At 49.6% G+C, this 13,439-nt stretch overlaps 8 protein-coding genes across 8 annotated transcripts; 2 read left to right on the top strand and 6 right to left on the bottom strand.

The window, feature by feature from the left end:
• Positions 1 to 16: 16 nt before the first annotated feature.
• Bathy04g03930 (phytanoyl-CoA dioxygenase domain-containing protein 1) lies at positions 17 to 967 on the bottom strand (the record flags this gene model as incomplete). The annotated part of the gene is made up of 1 exon (XM_007513779.1): positions 17 to 967. The coding sequence occupies one exon, from the start codon at positions 965 to 967 to the stop codon at positions 17 to 19; it is 951 nt and encodes a 316-aa protein (XP_007513841.1).
• A 71-nt stretch (positions 968 to 1,038) lies between these two features.
• Positions 1,039 to 2,256, bottom strand: Bathy04g03920 (deoxyhypusine synthase; the record flags this gene model as incomplete). Its single annotated transcript, XM_007513742.1, has 1 exon — positions 1,039 to 2,256. One exon carries the CDS (start codon positions 2,254 to 2,256, stop codon positions 1,039 to 1,041), a length of 1,218 nt encoding a protein of 405 aa, XP_007513804.1.
• A 136-nt stretch (positions 2,257 to 2,392) lies between these two features.
• On the bottom strand, positions 2,393 to 3,451 carry Bathy04g03910 (predicted protein; the record flags this gene model as incomplete). The annotated part of the gene is made up of 1 exon (XM_007513720.1): positions 2,393 to 3,451. The coding sequence occupies one exon, from the start codon at positions 3,449 to 3,451 to the stop codon at positions 2,393 to 2,395; it is 1,059 nt and encodes a 352-aa protein (XP_007513782.1).
• Positions 3,452 to 3,578: 127 nt separating this feature from the next.
• On the top strand, positions 3,579 to 4,514 carry Bathy04g03900 (the record flags this gene model as incomplete). The annotated part of the gene is made up of 1 exon (XM_007513759.1): positions 3,579 to 4,514. The coding sequence occupies one exon, from the start codon at positions 3,579 to 3,581 to the stop codon at positions 4,512 to 4,514; it is 936 nt and encodes a 311-aa protein (XP_007513821.1).
• Positions 4,515 to 4,658: 144 nt separating this feature from the next.
• On the top strand, positions 4,659 to 6,191 carry Bathy04g03890 (predicted protein; the record flags this gene model as incomplete). The annotated part of the gene is made up of 1 exon (XM_007513733.1): positions 4,659 to 6,191. The coding sequence occupies one exon, from the start codon at positions 4,659 to 4,661 to the stop codon at positions 6,189 to 6,191; it is 1,533 nt and encodes a 510-aa protein (XP_007513795.1).
• Positions 6,192 to 6,261: 70 nt separating this feature from the next.
• Bathy04g03880 (metal-transporting ATPase-like protein (ISS)) lies at positions 6,262 to 7,890 on the bottom strand (the record flags this gene model as incomplete). Its single annotated transcript, XM_007513421.1, has 1 exon — positions 6,262 to 7,890. The coding sequence occupies one exon, from the start codon at positions 7,888 to 7,890 to the stop codon at positions 6,262 to 6,264; it is 1,629 nt and encodes a 542-aa protein (XP_007513483.1).
• A 102-nt stretch (positions 7,891 to 7,992) lies between these two features.
• Positions 7,993 to 10,971, bottom strand: Bathy04g03870 (p-type ATPase superfamily; the record flags this gene model as incomplete). The annotated part of the gene is made up of 1 exon (XM_007513729.1): positions 7,993 to 10,971. One exon carries the CDS (start codon positions 10,969 to 10,971, stop codon positions 7,993 to 7,995), a length of 2,979 nt encoding a protein of 992 aa, XP_007513791.1.
• Positions 10,972 to 11,334: 363 nt separating this feature from the next.
• Bathy04g03860 (predicted protein) lies at positions 11,335 to 12,621 on the bottom strand (the record flags this gene model as incomplete). Its single annotated transcript, XM_007513783.1, has 1 exon — positions 11,335 to 12,621. The coding sequence occupies one exon, from the start codon at positions 12,619 to 12,621 to the stop codon at positions 11,335 to 11,337; it is 1,287 nt and encodes a 428-aa protein (XP_007513845.1).
• Positions 12,622 to 13,439: the final 818 nt, after the last annotated feature.

Below are 13,439 nucleotides of genomic sequence, written 5' to 3'. Positions count from 1 at the left end.
GCCCTAGCCGCTTTTATCAAAGACATTTGAACGGAAACGTCTCTGGTCGTTGTAACCAGTTATCGTTTAGCCATACGCACGAGTCCTTCCCACTGTCCACGTAATGCACGCTGTAAGCCATTCGATTTTTATCGCTCGTATTCGCTAAACTCCAGTGCACGTTCTCTCCGTGCAAAAAGACTAACGTTCCCGCGTCGACTGTCAACGGCACGAACTCTTCTATGTTATACTCAACTTCCTCGCCGTCGCCGTCGTTCGAAAACTGCACCTTTCTCACTTCCGCATCGTGATTTACAAACATCCGCTTCCTCGTTCCATTCAAATGGCTTCTTGGCAACGCTCGCAAACACCCATTCTCAATCGTGCACTTCTCCAACGCGACCCAAACGCCAATCGTACTCTTTTCCGGCCCGGTGCGCAAAAACGTATCGTCTTGGTGAGGCACGACTTCGCCGCCGCACCGCGCGTTTTTAAATATAATCATCGATTGCACCGGAGTCGGCTTGACTAAACCCAACTGTTCTAAAAATCGCTTCATCTTCTCGCTTCGTGAAAATGCACCGAATGCAGGATCCAAATCGTGCAACGCGTGGCCGATTTTATTCAAAGTCTCTTCTCCTTCTTCTTCTTCCTCCTCGTAAAAATACGAAACATTCGAAGCGCTGTTTAAAAAGTATTCGTCCGAACAACTCGACGCTTGTTTCTTCTCCCCGGTCGTGAACACGGTTTTTTTGGACGTATTCTCCGTTTTCTCGCGGCGATGATGGTCTCGCTCGAGCGTTTTCGCGCGCTGAAGAAGCGTTTGTGTTTCCTCTTCGCGTAAAAATCCGTTCAAACAGACGAAGCCGATGTTTTCGTACGCTTGGATAACTTCGGAGGATAACCCGGACTCGGAGGAGATAGAGGAGGAAGAAGAAGAAAATGGAAACGAGACGTCGTCGAGAGTGACTGCTTTTGACAACGCCATGGTTTTAATGTGAATACTACTGACTTACTACTACAAACAATATAAATGAGGACTTTTGTTCTCTACAAATTTCAAGCCTTCTTGGGAACCCAATCGCCTCCGGGTTTGGCGAACGTCCTGCTGACTAACAACGGAAACCCGATGGTACAATCCACGTAGCATTTGACCGGTCTCGCGTCCAAGGTAATTTTCCCCCAACTGACGGCTTCGTCCGGTCGAGCACCGCTGTCTGAGCCGTCGTGTTCCGTCGCCGTGGACATGTAGACGGCGAAGTCGGCGCCGTTTCTCATCAGGTTCGCGTTCGCCATGTGGTGTTTGGCGACACCGCCTCCTAATATGATGAGCCCAGTTTTTCGAGGTTGCTTGACGAGAAACGCTTCGTCGTTACAGTTTTTAATGTCTTTGACTAAATCGATGATTAAACCTGGATTTTTAAACGAGTGAAAATAGAGCATGTCGCCGATGGAACCGTCGGTGAGCGCCGGACAATACACCGGGATGTCGTTCTTCGCGCACCAATAAAACACCGACGTCTCGTCGTTAATTTCCAAACCTAATCGTTTAATGAACGACGAAGGCGTCCAGTGCGTGCCTTTCTCATTTTGCTCGCTCAACATCTTGTCTAAAAGAGGCATCAACCAATCTTCAAACTTGCAATAGTTATCGTTCGGGACTAACAAGTTCCCTATTCTGTTCAATCCTTTCTCTCGCAAGTCTGCGCCTTTCAGCGCGAAATCCCCAATGTACGTCTTCGCGAGGCACTTGATGAAATCTTCCTCGATTCCTCCCGCGGTCGTGCAAAACACGTCGATCATTTTGTTCTTGGCTAAGTAGCACAACGTTTCTCGGACGCCCGATGAAGTCAAGTTGGACGTGAACCCGCAAAAAATTTTCGTCCGAATTTCACTTCTCTCTTCGTCCGTCAACAAATCGTCGCGGGAAGGTTCGAACGTGTTTTCCTCTCCTCCTTCTTTCGTTTCCGTCGTCGTTCTCTTTTCGTCCGATAATCGCCACCTGAGCATTCTGTTCACTTCCTCGATGCACATCCCCAAAGAGGTGGCTTGGAATCCAGTCGTTAAGAGAGAGTCGAGTAAGGTTTCGTAACAGATGCCGCCACCACTTTTCCCCGTTTTTGCGCCGTTTTTGGCGTCTGAAGACGACGACGACGACGAAGCAGGGGGAGCAAAGTCGTACCCTCGAATGAACGGCGCGTCGTCGGGCATTTTGACCGACTCGCAGAGGACGGCAGTTTCCAAAGAGGAAGGGAGGTCGTGATGAGAGGATGTCATCGCGTGAGGGTAAATATGTAGTATCTGTGTGTGTGTGTGTGTGCGTGAGTTAAAGGTTTATTATGACGAGAATTTCCCAAACACGCTACTAACAACAAAACTACACTCTCATCGATGAAACTATGACAACACCACATTACCGCTTCCCCCAAATAACTTTGGTCATCTGGTCTGGATTCGGTTCTTTCTTATACACCTCCATCAACTGATAATACTCGTCGTCCATTTTGCCGAATCGTTTGTACAATTCCCACGTATCGTCTTCTTCCGCGCTCGAATAGCTTTTCCGGAGCGCGCCGTATATCGGGAAAAAGAACGGTTTGCGGTAGAGCAAGCGGAAATGGTATATTTCTTCCCAACTGTTGGCAAATTCCATTCGTCCTTGCCTGCCTCGAATGGACATGACGTTCCCGGCGCTTTGAATGTCGCCGAGCTTTGGATTTAACAAAATCATCGGTCGATTACCCGCGACTTCCATCATTTCTTCCATGTACGGTAATATGCTATACCCGACGATATTCTGCGGGCAAATGAGTATAAACACGTCCTCGTCGTCTTTCGCGTGGTCTTTCCCAATCGCCCCGTTGCTAATTCTCTCCGCCACGTCTTCTTCCCAATCCATCAAATCGATCAAGCGAGATATCCCGCTCAGCGCCAGCGGCAAGCCTTGAAAGACGCCAGTCCCCATGCTCCCTTGGACGCACAGTTTCACCCTCTGCTTCCCACCACTCCCGTCTTTCCTCTCCATCCTCGCTAATTCCGTCGCCATCGTTCGCACCATCTCCAGCAACGTTCCCGCTCGAAACACGTCCCCTTCCACGTTCATCTCCGGGAATTCAGTAAAGACTTTCATGCGCACATTTCTGTCATCTTTAATCGCTCTCAAAACGCTCTCCGTGGCGTCGTCGTAAAAAAAACGTCGGATTTCTCTCGTGTGTGGGATGTTGTTTAATAACGTCGGGAGCGCGATGCCTTCGTATCGGACGTTTGTTGAAGACGCTTCATCTTTTGACGACGACGACGCTTTAGTGCAGCACGTTCCGCTCGTGCATCTTTTCCCTCTGCATTTACTTTGAGAAGAAGAAAAAGAAGAAGAACGAGCACATAATCGCGCGAGTTTTTGCCCATCGTTTGCAACGCCAGCGCGGCGTGCACCATTCGGGGTGGTCTTTGCAAAAGTCGGTTTTGTCGACATTTTGTGACGATGACTCTCGTTTTACGCGCGAGGATGTGTGAGTCTTACACTGAGGGGATTTCGGGGAAATTTCCACACCACTTCACAAAAAACGCTTCTCGGGGGGTTGACTTAAAATCAATAACCGATGGGGAAAATATCCGGGGCGGCGAAGAGGAAGAAGAAAAAGGAGAGAGAAAAAGCTTTAGCGGAGCATATTGAGAATTTGGAGCGGTTGAAGCTCGGACCGACGGCGATTTGGACGGGATTGGTGACGCATCATAAGGATGTGTTTGTCTCGCATGTGATGCCGAAATTGGATGCGACGGATCGGTTTTTCTTTTCAAAGGTGAATAGAGAGAGTTTGGATGTGCTTAAGTATGCCGGGGTAGACGTATTGACATTACGTGGGGCTGTTTACGAATGTTCATCCATTTCAACGTTGGAATGGGTGTGGAATGACATACCCTTTGGGGGAGAGAAAGATGAGAGAGGAAGAGTGATGGATCAAGCCTGGTTTTCCGAGCAAGTTACTGGAACGAACAGACTCGAGTTCCTCAAGTGGGCGAGAGAAGTGAAACATTGCAAGTGGGATGAATGGACGATTATTGAGGCAGCACGTAAAGGTAATCTCGAGATACTGAAGTATTGCTTTGACAATTGTTGTCCGTATGATGAAGAAAAGGCGTGTAGATATGCTGCTATTGAAGGAAACCTCGACTGTCTTCGATTTCTTTTCGACAAAGAGAAACCTTCGCGAGAGACGGAAGAAGGAGCGGCAGGAGAAGCAGCACGCAATGGTCACATGGAGATCTTGAAATATTTCGTCGAAGAAAGAAAGATATCTGATGCAGTAAAGACCGTCTGTGTGGCAGGTGCTGCAAACTATGACCAACTCGATTGCCTCAAATACTTATTCGAAGAGGCGAAAGTGCCTCTTAACGTCTGGCAATACATCGCTTGCGCTCGTTACTACGAACACCCCGAGTGCGTAAACTACTTGCTCGAAAAAGGGTGCCCGGAACCGACGGATGAACAATACGCTGTCTTTAAGAATCGCATTGGTGTACATGGTACACTTTGAATAGAAGTGGGAGAGAGAGAAAGAAATAAATAAATTGTAACGCCGCCCTTACGCGCATCGCGCGCACTCGTTTTTCCTTTTGAGCGTTTCGCCTCCTTTTTGGACTTCACTTGAAAGACCCATCACACATCTACGAAAAACATCATGGAGCACCAACTGGAATCGATGCACCTGTCCTCCTCTTCTTCTGGAGTGAAAGAGGACGACGAAACGAAAAAGGGACGAGGAGATACCGACGATGGCGATGGTAAAAACGCCGCGACGACGACGGTTTCGACGACGACGACGACGCCGAATCCCAAAACCGATTTGACGAACACGAATGAAATCGATTCGAACTCGGATGAAAACCAAGAGAGCGACGACGAGGACGAGGACGTGTTCGAAGACGCGACGACGCCTCCGGATGAAGATAATAATACTAATAGTAACGGTAACGATGATAGCGCGAGGAGTAGTACGAGTGGTGGTGGAAACAACGCGTTGTTTGACAATACTAATACTAATACGAGGAGTGGCTTATACAACAAGGACGACGAAGAAGAAGACGAAGGAGAAAACGAATCAGACGGTGAAAACGACTCGGAACGCATGCGGGAGGAAGACTTTTCGGAACTCTTGCAATACGTCAAAGTCGCGGTTGCGGACGAGAATCCGCTGGAAAAGTACGAAAAGTTAGGATCGACGTTGTGGCAACTGAGCAACGACGCTTTAGAGCAGTTGGCGAACAGAGAGGAGATTGAGAGTCAGCAAGGAGAAGGAGGCGCGTCGTCGTCGGACGGCGGCGTGAGATCGATTTTTGGCATCGTAAACGAAGAAGACGAAGAAGAAGATGACGAATTGAACGAGAGTAAAGATGGGTTGAATTTGCACGATTTACCCAAGTGCGTTCAATTGGCGGCGAAGGAGTTGTCGGTGTTTGCAAAAGCGTTGACGATTGATCCGGGGATGGCGTATAGACCGGGGAGTTCGAAAACGCGCGAGATTATTCCGGGAGAGACGACGATGCGAGCGATTGGGAGTCATCGCGTTGGAGCAGCAGAGATTATTGCGATGATGCTACAGTTGGGATGTTTGGAAATTGATGAGAAGATGGCGCATTTGAAATTGGAGGAAACGAACGACGACAAGAAACCGATGACTTTAGAAACGTTGGCGATTATGTTGTTCGAATACCCGTGGTCGTCCGCGTTTCACGCGGCGGCATCGAGAGCTATTTTAGCCGCGTTATCGAGTCCTCACGAAAAGCTTTGGATACCGTTGGTCGTGTGCGCGAGAGATGAAGGCTCGGGGGATGTGTATAAGAATTCATTGCCGACAAAGGTGGCGGAGACTATGGACGAAGCTTTGCTGTGTGAACGCTTGAGCAAAAGAAAAGGAAACGTTGGATCCGCGGTAGTGTTGGCGAACGCTTTGAGAGAGTTTGGGGAAGCCACGGATGAAGAGCGGAGCGAGATGCGAAGACATTTGAATAACAATCCGAAATGGTTGGAAGCGAATAAAGACGGCGGGAGTTTGGATCGTTTGAACGAGGAGCAAGTTGGCGGATTGTGCGGTCCAAAACCGAGTCGTTCGCAATTTTTAGAAACGAATTTGGGAGGCGGAGGCAACGTGATTAGCAGTCACGAGTTACTTCGCATGCTCCAACATATTTCATTAGGCGGCGGTGGAAACTAAATATGAATCTCAGTAGTTACTTTTATATAGATTGATTGATATTTCTTTCAAATCGCGTCAAGTTTTTTTATCAGCGAAAGCTCATCAAAGGCGACAAAGGCGAGCGTATAGTTTCCAAACGCCTCGCTTCCGGTCCTAATTCTTTAGCCGCTCTCGGGCTAAAGAATCCAACCGCCATAGTTGGTATAGTATCGCAGCAATTTTCATCGCCTACAGGTGCTATTGTAATTTTTCTAACCGGCGTCATCGCTTGATGTTCTTCGGCTCTTAGTAATTCGAGTAAATCTCGTTCGTATCCTTCCGGATCGTCGATTGGCGTTTCAAAAGTTCTCACTGTTTCCATTCGCCGTTTCTTATTTGTCGAAATCGCGTACGTAGCTTTCAAACGCGAGCTTTGTGGCGTCTTTGCAGTTGTTGTTGCTGTTTTCATCGCAGGAGATTTCTGTTGCGGCTGCGCCGGTTCGTCGTTCGGGTTGATGGAAAAGAAATAGTTCGCGATTGGAGTCAAGACGCGCTTCACCGCACTTCCAATCGGTGGTGCTAATGGCGTTGGTTGCAGATGGTTATATTTCTTACTGCCCACCAGTGACGCCGTCTTTGGCGTTTTCATTCTGGTGTTTGCCTCTTTTTGTTCTTCTTCGTCATCGTCGTCCTCTTCGTAACGCGCGCGTTTCCTCGTTTTTGTTATCTTTCTTCCTTCCTCTTTCGTATTCTCTAACGACGACGACCGCGAAGAAAAGGATATTTCCGCGAAGCGTTTCATAAACACCTCACCGTCGATGCTTTTTGTCGCATCTCTAATCGCTAATACTATCGCTTCACAGTCGACGTCGCTCGTCCTTCTCGCATCGAGTTCATCTTGAACAAAGCTCAACGTCGTCAAGCTAAACGCCACGAGCATCTCCGAGCAGCATCCCGAAGCTAAAGGAGACGAAGAACTCGTCGTCGCCCGTTGTTGCTGTTGCTGCTGTTGTTGTTGTTGTTGCTGTTTCTGCGTCCACAAGTGAAACAAGAGCGCATCGAACACCTTCTTCACCACCTCATCCGGCAACACCCCGATAAACGCGCACAGAAACCACCGCGGGCAAAAAAACGTCACCGAGAAGCCGTTCGCGGACAACGTTTCGTGTAATCGAGGGAAGAGACGTTTCGTTTTCTCGTCCAAAACTTTCAAATCTCTCTTTAACGCGAACCAATCAGCGTTTTCCTCGCTTTTCTTCTTCTCGCTGATGAAATAATACCCGGTCAAAACGTGTTCGATGAACGTTTTGCTCAAAGAATAACACTCCGCTTCGCTCGCTGACGATGTGGGCATCTGCATCATCATCGTCTGTTGTTTCAAAAGAAACCCAACCAGAAAGTTCATGCCTTGCGTGTACCCTTTCACGGCATCAGATGCGCTCAGAGCTTGTAAAATGCGTCTCAGAGGAGGAATCATTCGTCCGTTGTGAACGAAATCCTTGTCGTTCGGAAAGGTTCGGGTGACGTCTAATTCTATTTGTTTCAACGACTGTGCCACGCTCGTATCGTTCTTTCGTATCATCAAATCTTCTGAGAGCGCTTCGTACGATTTTGAAGACGATTCAGACGACGATATGTTGTGGTTGTGATGATGACTCCATCGCATCCAGTTTTCCCACGACGTCTTCGTATCATCCGGAGCTGTATCTGCCGTTGTTGCCGGTAGTATCGCTTTCATTCTTTTACTGAAGATGATGAATTTTTTTTTTTCTTCGATGAAGAGTTCGTCCCCCTCCATTTTTTTCTCGCTATGATATCGTACTGTTACAACGTACTACTACTACAACGACGAACGTTTAGGAGGCTCTTCTTCTTTTTTTTGAAGTCCCCACCCCAAGTGGACGTCGCCGAGTCTTCCCGTGGGACCTTTGAGAAGGACGGAATTGGTAACCACGGCGACCGAGGAGAACGCCATCATCGCGCCTGAAAAACTCGGGTTGAGACTGATGCCGTATTCCGGAAGAAAAGCGCCGGCGGCGAGAGGAATACCGACGGCGTTATACGCTAACGCCCATCCTAAATTTTGCCGTATTTTTGCTAAAGCGGCGCGACCGAGTTCCACGGCGTCCGCCGAGGCGGCGATTTCGTTCTTCTCTGAAACTAAAACGACGCCGGAGGCAGCCGCGGCGGCTTCGAGACCGCCGGAGGCAGCAATACCGACGTCCGCGGTGACTAATCCTGGGGCGTCGTTGATGCCGTCGCCAATCATGGCCACCGTTTTCCCGGAGCTTTTTAATTTCTCGATGATGGCTGCTTTATCGCTCGGCGAGAGATTGCCGCGAGCGGACGCGAAGAGGGGAGTAGCGCTCAGTTCTCGAACCGCCGCATCGACGGCTGCTTGGCGATCGCCCGATAAAACGTGCACTTCGCAGTTCAACTCATTTTTGAATCTTTGAATCGTTTCGATGGCATCCGGTCGCATTTCGTCTTTCAATTGGAAGAGCGCGAGTATACCTTTTGATGTAGTACCCACGGCGGCAAACGAAGCGCCACTGCTACTTTCCGTTTCTTCTTCTGTTTCTTTTGACACAAGGTTTAATTCGGATCGAACCCAGCTCGGCGTGCCTACGAAACATCTCTCGTCGTCAAGCAGAGCAGAAACGCCAAAGCCAGGGGATGTTTTCTCCTCCGAACGCTTCTTAAACGAAGAAGAGGAAGATGCGTCGAGTTTGCCGATTTCATCGCCGCAAAACGCAGCGATGGCCTTCGCGAGCGGATGAGAACTTTCGGACTCAACCGCCATTGCGATGCGCAAAGCGTTTAATCTTCTCTCTTCCTCGTTACTTCCATCCTCTTCATTAGTAAATACTTTCATTTCAGTTACTTTTGGTTTCCCAACGGTCAGCGTCCCAGTCTTATCGAACACGACGCAATCCACTTTTGCCATTTGCTCCAAGACGTCGCCCCCTCGCAATAAAATACCTCTCCTGGCTGCTAAACTCGTTGCCACTAACACCGCCGTCGGTGTTGCTAAGCCTAAAGCGCACGGGCACGCGACGACTAAAACGTTCGTTGCCAATTTTGTCGGCGCGAGCCACCAGGGAATACCCGCGGCGTTCGAACCGACCGCCTCCATCAACGCTCCGGGGAAAAACGTCTCGCCAAATCCAGCCCAAAAGAAAAAAGTCGCCAACGAAATCCCCATGACGGAATACACAAACGGTCCGGCGATGGCGTCGGCGATGCGTTGCGTTGGCGCTGGCCTGCTTTGCGCATCTTCGACAGTCTTTTGAATTCCAGCAACGATAGATTCATCGCCGTTTTTCAAGGACATGATCGAAAGTGGGCCTTCGTGAACGACGCATCCAGCGCTCACTTTCGATTTCCTAAATTTGGGGACGAAAATCGGTTCTCCCGTCAAAGAAGCTTCGTCGACCGATGCGGCACCAGAAACGACCACGCCGTCGCATGGAATAGTTTCGCCTGGGAACACTCGGACGACATCGCCGGGTGTGATTGATTCTCGATCGACGAAAGCATACATAACATCATCGGTTTCGATATCGTTTACTTTGCCCTCATCTTTTTCATCACTTAATACTGCGTTTAAATCCAACTTCTTGGAATCGTTTTGCGTGATTTCCATTCTCGCCTCGGCCGGGAGCAAGTTCGATAAGCTCGCTAAATCGCTCCCGGCTCTCGCTCTCGCGCTTGATTCGAGCGCCCTTCCTAATAAAATAAACGCCAACAACAAAACCGGCTCTTCAAAAAAATCATTCGTTCGCATGCCGTATTCGTTCAGCACCGGATGCAAAGCGTTTGCTCCGCTCAACGTAAACGCGGCTAAAGCGCCCACACCGACTAATGAATTCATCGTCGGACTTCCATTCTTAAACGCGACAAATCCGTCCGACAATATCTGCCTCCCCGGACCGAGCAAAGCAGCGCTCGCAATCGCCGCTCCAATCCACGGGTTCGCCAAACTCGTCACCGCATCTCCGTGCGCGTATTCGTGCAATCCCAACTGGTGGAGATGGTGCGAAACGTGCGTTCCTAAACACGCAATCGTTAACCCCCACGCCAAGTATAAGTCTTTCGTCGTCCGTTCCTTTTCCTCGAGTCGCTTTTGTTGACTCTCGAGCGCCATCTGCACTCCGGCCTTGCCTTTCTCGCGAACGCGCATCGTAAACCCTTTCTTTGCAATCAAATCAATCGCTAACTTTTCTCTTTCTGCTGCTACTTCTTTTTCTTCTGTTCCATCTTCTGCATACGTAATCGCTGCTGTATTCGTGACTAGATTCACCGCGCAGCTCTTGACGAAATCTTGCGAGTTCAACGTCTTCGCAACGTTCGCCGAACATCCGCCGCACCGCATACCTTCGATCGAATACAGTTTGGTTTTCGTCGCGGCCGCCGATGACGACGCTTCCATTTTGCCAACTTCTTCGGCAGTGGAGGTCGTGGCAGGAGGCGTGGAAGTGCTCAACGCCGCCAAGCGCGTCGTCGTCGTCGCGCTCGTCGTCCCTCTTTGCAGAGCGAAGTTGCGCTTTTGCACCATCTCTCCCCGCGAAAAGCAGACTGCTTCGACTGCTCGAGAATACCCTCGGGTCATCATCGCCTTCGTCCTCGCGCTCGATCGCGCGAACGATGCAAAAACAGGAGTCGTCGTAATCGTCGTCGTCGTCCTCTTCCTCGCGAGGAGGAGGAGAAACGGGGAAGCGAAAGAAGAATTATCATCTCCAATTGCGGATGAAAGAAGACGTCTCCCGAGCGCGGCGCTCGGGAGACGTCGTCGTCGCAAGAACGTAGTAGTCGTCATTGGGGCGTTTCTTCCGTTGAAATGAATGACGACGCGACCACCAAGAGTGGAGTAACCTGATGTGCTTTTGAGCATGTCGTCCTTCGAAAGAGAGTGGTCTTTTTGTGCGCAAAAATATGACGACGATACGAGGGAGAGAAAGAGAGAAATCTTTTCTCAGAGGGACTCTTCCCGCGCGAAGCAGAAGGCGGAGAATACGCGCGACACGCGCGACGAATGTAGGTGGTATTTCAACGGGCAAACTGTGTGTACTCTAAAAAACAAATCATAAATTAAAAACCGCTAGTTACTTTTGCACGAGCGCGTGGGAATGGTCGTTATTATGGATCCTCCCTATATATTAGTATTCGTGCGTAGTAGGCGTTATTGCTCCTCTTGTCTTCTCTCGACGAATCCGACGACTTGGTCGGCTACCATCCACGTGATCGCCTGACCAGGTGGAATGCGCATTAACCTCGGCAACAAACCCTTCCACATGGCAAAGATACCCTCTTCTCTGAAAATAACCACCCCGGCGTGTAAGAAACCTTTATACTTGGCCTCGGTGCCGGGCGGCGCTTTCGCTTGCGCCATCAAACGCGTCTTCATGACGTCAAACGGCCCAGTGGCTATGGGGCCAAAGGTTGCGGCTAATCCACCGCTAACTAGGGATTGCGCGGGATGCAATACCATCCCGTCCCCATCGTGCTTTCCCCACAAAGTTTTATCCACCTGCGCTTTCGCCGTGAACAAACACATCTGATTGGTCCCGTTTCTCGCGATGGTCGGACCGACGCCTGACCACAAACCTTTCACACCTTCCTCCGCAATAATCGTTTTCGCGCAATGAAACGTGCCTTTATACTTTAACTTTGATGCATCTAATCCTTTTTGTTGCTGCAATCGAATTTTAACCACTTCAAACGGAGTCACGATCATCACCGCTTCGCACACGCCGGCGCCGAAACCGGCCAACATCCTGCGTTGCGTGCTCAAGTACCCATTTTCGTCTCTCAAACCGGCTTGAAACGTCGCGTTCGTGCCCATTCGCAGCATATACTTAAAGCATAAGTGCGTCGCAAATGGGGTTAATCCTTTCCACAGCGCCTTCGTGCCTTCGTTCGCTTGTATTTGCTTGAAACAGTCCGCGATGCCTTTGTATTGTCCAGTCTTATCGAGTTGTAAACGCGTTTTTACCACGTCCACGGGTTGAAGACAGCACGCCTGTTTTAAGATAACACACACATTATTAATGAAGGAAAGAAAGAAACGCAGGTGAGTCGTGAATAAAGATACGCCTAAGGCGAGATACATAGACAGAGAGCAAAAGGAGTTCACGCGTCGCCTCTTCTTTTCCATTTTTGAAATCGTATCGTCGTTTACAAAAAGCAACTCTTCTCTCGAAGACCACGACGAGAGGACAACTAAACCTACCTCGATGATACCCCCGAACGACCCGGAAACAGCTTTTATGGCCGGACTGACGCCTATTGTTTTCCCAGCCGCTGCTACCGCCGCCGCACCCGTCGTCGTCGTCGCCCCGGAATTTTCCTTCGCCGATGGGATAAATAAATCAAAAGAAGAAGAAGAAGAATACGACGTCGACGCCGGGAACGAGGAGGACCCGACGCAGGCCGAAGACGCGAGCTCGCGGAGAGAGTGATGAGACATCTCTTTTCTTCGTCTCCCTCTTTCAGTGATGATGATGAATACTACTACTGCGCGTGCCGTGAGATATATCTATAGAGAGAGTAGGGAAAAAACAGAAAGAGAGAGAGCCCTCTGCTGCACCGCGAAATGATATGCCACATGATAGATAGGCTGCTCTGCTGGCGTGGGCCAAATCAAAGTCGTCCAAAATCCGAGTAAAATCAAACGCACAGCAGCCGAAGAAGAGAGCTTTTGTCGTCCGTCAGAGGAAAGAGCGTGTTCACTTTCGGATTTTTTCGCCACAAAATTTCAAACTCTTCTTCGCTCTCTCTCTCTTGCACGCAACACAACGCGCGCAATTCATATTAAATAGATACGTAAGAGGGAGAGATGGGACCACCAGGAGAACACCAAAAACCATCGAAACGCGGGGGCGATGGAGGAGGAGGCAGCGGGGGTGATCATCGTCTTCATCATCAGCATCGCGGGGAGGAAGATGATGGTTCGTCGTCGGTGCGAAATCTCGTTCGTACCATTCGCGAGGAGTTGTTGGTGTTGCACCGAGAACAACAACAACAACAACAACAAAAAGGAGGAGCTAACGCGAGCGATGAGAACAACAGCGAGAGAAGAACAAAGAGCGCGCTCGAAAAGCTCGTGGAGACGCACTTTCGCGGAGGTGTTTTTGGTGGTACGTCGTCGTCGTCTTTCTTTTTATGTTCTTCGATGCATTGTTTCTCTCTCTCTCTCTTTCTCTCTTGTTTTCAAAAATACTCACTTTCGCCGCATCGAAAACCTCTCTCTTTCTCTTTAGGCCCCGAAACGTCCTCCGCGTCAGC

The sequence above is a fragment of the Bathycoccus prasinos genome (genome assembly GCF_002220235.1).
Source record: "Bathycoccus prasinos genomic : Chromosome_4".
NCBI classification, from domain to species: Eukaryota; Viridiplantae; Chlorophyta; class Mamiellophyceae; order Mamiellales; family Bathycoccaceae; genus Bathycoccus; species Bathycoccus prasinos.
The sequence above is the reverse complement of the archived record's forward strand: the minus strand, read 5'-3'. Positions and strand labels throughout refer to the sequence as shown.